The following is a 6,108-nucleotide window of genomic DNA, read 5'->3' on the forward strand; positions in this document are numbered from 1 at the left end:
GGGAAGCAGATGGAGGCGCAGGGGCAGGCAACACCTGCGGATCCAGTTTTGATCCTTGATTGGGGCAAGAGCCAGAGCCACAGCAGCTGTTAAATGGGGGGAAAAAACACATCTTGCATTCAATTTAATATGGTAATCAGGCATTGTTGACTTGGCAGGACTGCCATACTAAGGCAACCAGCATGCTTTTGCTCCAGTCCTGCCTAGATGCATAAAGCAGTTAACTTTTTTTTCTTCCTGGGACTAAAACATGCCATCTTCACTGATTTTGGGAATTAGGACCAAAACTCTTGATCTGAATAAATCTCATCAGACCCAAATCCAGGAGGTAAATCACCTCTAAGGAGGCCCCAAAGTAGCATTTTTTAAACGTGTATCTAAGTCAACCCAAATTGATTACTGATTTGATTATAGTTGGTGGATTTTTAAACTAGGAATTATAAATAAATAAAACTATGTGGGGGTGTTGGTTGTAGCTGTGTTAATTGAAGGACATAGGCAGACAAGGTTCTTTGGGTAAATATGATATCTTTTATTAGACCAACTAAAAAGTTGGAAAAATTGTTCTTTGCAAGCTGTTGGGCACAAACACCTGAAGAAGGCTGTTTGCACCCAAAACTTGCAAAGAACAATTTTTCCAACTTTTTAGTTGGTGTAATAAAAGGTATCACATGTACCAAAAGAACCTTGTCTGCCTAAAAGCAGTTTGAACATTTAAATGTTTTTCATGTTCAGAACTCTTTACTGTTTTATTTTGTATACTTGAGGATATATGTTAGATGATACCAATGCTTATTATTTTTCAAGAAGGAAACGTATTTCTGTGGTGTCAGGCAATACTGAAAATGAGGATTTTATAAATAATAGTTTAATAGCTTAGTATGGAAAAACAATACCATGTTTAATCACACAGTTAATATCACAGTCTCACCATTCCTTTAGCAGCTCAATGATAAAAGTGAAGACACATCAGCATGAATTGTTAAGGCCTGTACATTATTCATTTAAACATCTGCTGTTGGTTCCATTTTTCATATGGGAATAAATTATATCACGTCAGCACATTCTTCATGCTTTGTGTTTAAGCATTTAAAAGTATTTTTTTGTATTATTAATATTATTTTTTTCTGCTTGGTTGTCAGCTCCAGAAGTTATCAGTGCCCATGACTATAGCCAGCAGTGTGACATTTGGAGCATAGGCGTCATTATGTACATGCTGTGAGTACCTCGTAAAATTAATATAAAGGGTACTGCCCCTTTATAATAGAAATGTTTGAGAGTTTGAACTAAAATAAAAAGTTAACTTAGATGCAAAAGGTTATACCACAACAAATATCTGGACTAAGTGCATATACCCATTTGTATATAAATATGATACAAATATAAAAAAGTCACAATTTTACTCTAATTTTAAAAGTTTGAGTCTAGGTTACTAATCTATTTTATAGTTTTAGAAATTAGAAATAATAGCATTTTACGGAATAACTCAAATTACAGAATGTAATTCTGTAAAATTAATCTAAGGGTTTGAGCTCTGGCTTTCTAACCTGTTGGCTTAAGGTGTATATGAGAAAGTAGCTATTGACTTGCAAATTACAGACCAAATCACCAACACAAGTACAGAACCCTAGGAAAGGGGCTGCAGTGTCTCCGGGTATAGTGTACAGGGCTACTGCTTCCTCTCTTGTCAACTTTAGTGGTTAGCAACCATGATGTTCCAGGGATGCAAGGTTATCTTGTACGGATTGTTTGCTCCCTTGACAGCTATTAAACCATGTTGCTGTTGGAGGGGAAAATCAGGCCTTGCAATTACAATAGTGTATGCATGATGTTAAAATTCCTTCTTATTTTATTGACATTATCAAGCTTAGCTGGCAGAATGTTAATTGTTACAGAAATCATTATGAAATTGTGATGTTATTTTTCACAAGAGAAAATAGCTCAAAATTAGTTATATTATCTGAAAAATAAGACCTGCATATCTCAATTACTGAAAATATATTGCAAAAAAAATACTGAAGGCATTCTCTGCATAGGATAGTTATCAAATCCACCCTTAGTCTTTTCTTTTCCAGAATAAAATAACTCCAGTTGATTCAGCCATTCCTCATAAGTTTTGCCTCCCAGGCCCCTAATCATTTTTGCCACTCTGGTTTGACTCTTTCCAAACTATCCACATCCTTCTTGAAGTGTGGCCTCCAAAACTGGACAACATACTCCAGGTGAGGTCTCACCAGTACTGAATCACTCCCCTTGATTTGCAAGTGACACTCGGGTTAATACAACCCAGGATGCTGTTGACTTTTTTGTGCAACAAGCAGAGCTGGCCTCTCGGGTGGGCGAGCGCCCAGAGTGCTATGGCCAGGGGGTCACCTCACACACACACGCACGTGAGGAGCTCACACTCACAGCAACTCTCTCCCTCTGCCCCAGGCAAGAGAAGCAGTGCATAACCCAGCCCAGCCCTCACCCCCACCTCCAGCCAGTGATCAGGAGGAGCTGGGCTGGGCAGTGCAGGCAGCAGCACTATGCTGCTCCACCTCCCCGCTAGACTGTGCCCCTGCTCATCTGCCTCTGCTTGCAGCAGTGCTGATGACTTGGGAGGGGATGCTAATATACAAGTTCACACAGGGCGCCATTTTCCCTGAGGTTGGCTCTGTAACAAGAGTACCTTGTTGTCTCATATTCAGTTTATGGTCTACTGTATGGTTTACTTAGATCCTTCTCTGTAGTACAGCAGCCTAGCCAGTCATTCCCCAGTCTGTACATAATTAAAGTGCAACATTGCTTATACTGCTCTCACTATCATTATAGATTTGTGTATTTTTAATCTCTCTCTATCTCTTTAATCTCTCTTGGACCTTGTCTTGTAAGCTGCTGTCTTCCTAGTTCATGACTTTAATGCAGTGAATTTAGAGTCTTCCTTTATAGTATTTGATTCACTGGTAAGCTTTCTATCCTATGACTTTTGTACCTCTGTTGCATGCAACCTGATCTTTTGTGACAGTCTTTTTAAAGCGGGCACATGTGAACACATGCAATTCCCATTCTCTTCTCTTCTCTTTTATCTTTCTTTTCCATCTGTTCCTCAGTTTTTTTTCCCTGCACAGTTAACCCACCTTGGTTTAGTTCACAGCATGAAAAAGTCCTCACAGCTTTATCTCCTTTATTCTTATTTTTTATTTCTAGCATGCACTGTATTGTGTGTACTTTTTATGGTGATTCAGTATCAGTTTTATAGGTATACTTTATGGTATTAATGTTGGCATCCTAGTAGTTATATTTGCACAACATACTACAGTGGAATAAATTATAAAATGGGCAGTAGAAATTGGGTTGTTTGAATTCACGGCTCAGAACTTATAAGATTCAGAGCACTGAATTGTGTTGCTCACAACTTCTGACCCTATTTCTTAATTAGTAATATAAATATTTTTAAAAATTAGCATTTTATAATCACAATAGTGTCAGAACAATGTGGTATTAATTCACACCTAGTTTGGTTGACAATAAAAAAATGAACATAATGAATGTGAATTAATAGAATGCAATTCACATTCTTTTTATTGCACAATTTGGAGAAAGTCATTGGATATTCTAGTTTTAATTTTGTTTTTACAAATAGTTCATCCCTCCACCTCAATGTAATAGCTGGGCTTCTGGTACTGCCCTAATAGGTTTAAAGAAACTATTACAAATATTACTGCCACTGTCAAAACTTTGACCCTTCTAAACTGTAGTTAATGTCTCCCTATTAATTTGCTAGCTGCTAATGTTCTTGCAAGGCATGCAGATCATAGTATCATAGGAAAGTAGGGCTGGAAGGAGTCTTATAAGATCTTCTAGTTCAGCCCTGTGTTCAATGCAGGATCATCCCTGACTAAACGATCCCAGCCAAGTGTCTGTCCAACCTGCTCTTGAAAACTTCCAAGGATGGAGACTCCACAATTCTTTTTAGGTAGCCTGTTCCAATGCTTAGCCACCCTCATAGTCAGAAAGTTCTTCTTAATCTCTAACCTAAATTTCCACTACAGTTTGAGACTATTACTCCTAGTCCTGTCCCCTTCAGTCATGGAGAAAAGCCCATTTGTGTCCTTTTTGTAATTGCCCTTCAGATACCTGAGGACCGTTATCAAATCTCCCCTCAATCTTTACTTTTCCAGACTAAATTACGGTACTTTTTTTTAGCCTTTCCTCATAAGTCTTGTTCTTAGGCCCTTAATTGTCAATCTGTGCTGGACTTTTTCCAAATTGTCCATATCCTTTGTTGAAGTGTGGGGACCAAAACTGGATACAGTATTCTAGGTGAGTCCTCACCTGTGCTGAATAGAGTGGAAAAATCATTTCCCTTGACTTGTAAGTGACACTCCTGTTAATACAGGCCAGTGTGTTGTTGGCTGTTACTCAGATTATGGTCTAATGTAGCTCTCAGGTCCTTCTTTGTGGTACTAAAGCCTAGCTAGTCATTCATTCTCTAGTCCGTATTTGTGCATGCTGGTATTCTGTCCCAAATGCAGTCTTTGCTCCCGTTCCTGATTAATCTCATTTAATTGATTGCAGACCATTTCTCTAGTCTGTCCAGGTCATTCTGGATGTTAGTTAGCCCTTCCTTCCAGAGTGGGTACACTCTATCTTGGTACCAAGTATATTATTGCCATGGCAGATTTGATCTCTACCTATCTGGAGAACACAAGCCCTGAGGTGACTCATGAAATCAGTTTTCTTCAACATTAATGTACTGACCTGCTTCTGCATAATAGGGTATATGCCAGCATGATGTATTTTTAATATATAATTTAAACCAAGATATACTTTAAAATTCCTATTACATTTCTATTTCTGCATATACTAATAGAAACAGAAACAATAGTAACCAATGGAAATAAAATAATTAAAACAGAGGTGGGTTAGTTCATTCATGGAATAGATGAGCAAAGGAATCTTCCTGCCTTGTGCTCTGCATGTATTGTCTAAATCCTGCTGTCTGCAGGTAATGGGTGAGGAGCTTCTTTTCCACATGAAGTCAGCACAGGAGAATTTCTCTGCAGCTGTTCAGAATGTGCTAATAGAGACAGCTAGCATGCTGGCTCATGCAACACCTCTCCAAAGACCTCTGGATAAGGTGACAAATCTAAACCCCCCTCTCCCTCCACACCAGCTGGCTGATAGTGGCAAACACTAACTGACTACAGATGTATGATGTACACTCTCGCTTAAGTGCGCAGGAAAGTTCAACATATCACCCCAACATCATGCCTTACTAGACCTAGTATTGGCAACAGGGGATGACATGGTAGGGGACCTATAGATCAGTGGTGACCTGGGGGACAGTGACCACCAAATAATAGAATTCATCATAAGGCGTAGAGTGGGTAAGGTAACTAGTAGGGTGGAAGGGCTAGACTTTAGAAAGGCTGACTTCAGCGAACTCAGGTGTTTAGTCAATGACGCACTGCAGAGTAAGAGATTTGGAGAGATGGGAGCCCAGAAAGGGTGACTGTGCCTTAAGGAAACGATCCTTCGGGCACAGAGGGAGACAATCCCGATGCGGGGGGAAAAGGGCCAAGAGTCTTCCCTGGCTGACCAGAGAAATCCAGAGCAGCCTAAGGGCAAAAAGGGGGGCATATAAGCAGTGGAAACAGAGAGAGATTACTGAAGAGGAGTATACCTCCTCAGCTTGCAGTTGTAGGGAGGCAGTTAGAAAGGCCAAAGCTACCATGGAGCTGAGGATGGCATCCCAAGTTAAGGATAACAAAAAATTATTTTTCAGATATATGGGGAGTAAAAGGAAGGCCCAGGGCAGAATAGGACCACTACTGAATGGGCAAAAGCAATTGGTGACAGACAGGGGGGATAAGGCTGAACTCCTCAATGAATTATTTGCCTCAGTGTTCCTAAATGAGGGGCAAGACAAGTCTCACAGTGGGATTGTAGAGAGGCAACAGCAGGGTGCCAGACTACCAAGCATTGACCCTGAGATGTTGCAGAGTCACTTGGAAGAACTGGATGCGTTTAAGTCAGCAGGCCTGGATGAGCTCCATCCGAGGGTACTGAAGGCACTGGTTGATGTCCTTGCACAGCCACTGGCAAGAATATTTGAGCACTCGT

The 6,108-nt window shown here is 40.0% G+C and overlaps 1 protein-coding gene across 4 annotated transcripts in view; it reads left to right on the plus strand.

The window, feature by feature from the left end:
* STK33 (serine/threonine kinase 33) overlaps positions 1-6,108 on the plus strand; it is a 73,119-nt gene that overhangs the window by 52,227 nt on the left and 14,784 nt on the right. For all 4 annotated transcript variants that reach the window (XM_025197407.1, XM_014517208.2, XM_014517209.2 and 1 more), the window contains exon 9: positions 1,143-1,218. In XM_025197407.1, coding sequence (XP_025053192.1) covers positions 1,143-1,218 — 76 coding nt within the window. The remainder of the gene's footprint in view (positions 1-1,142; positions 1,219-6,108) is intronic.

This window comes from Alligator sinensis, unplaced genomic scaffold, assembly GCF_000455745.1.
Source record: "Alligator sinensis unplaced genomic scaffold, ASM45574v1 scaffold502_1, whole genome shotgun sequence".
Lineage (NCBI taxonomy): Eukaryota > Metazoa > Chordata > Crocodylia > Alligatoridae > Alligator > Alligator sinensis.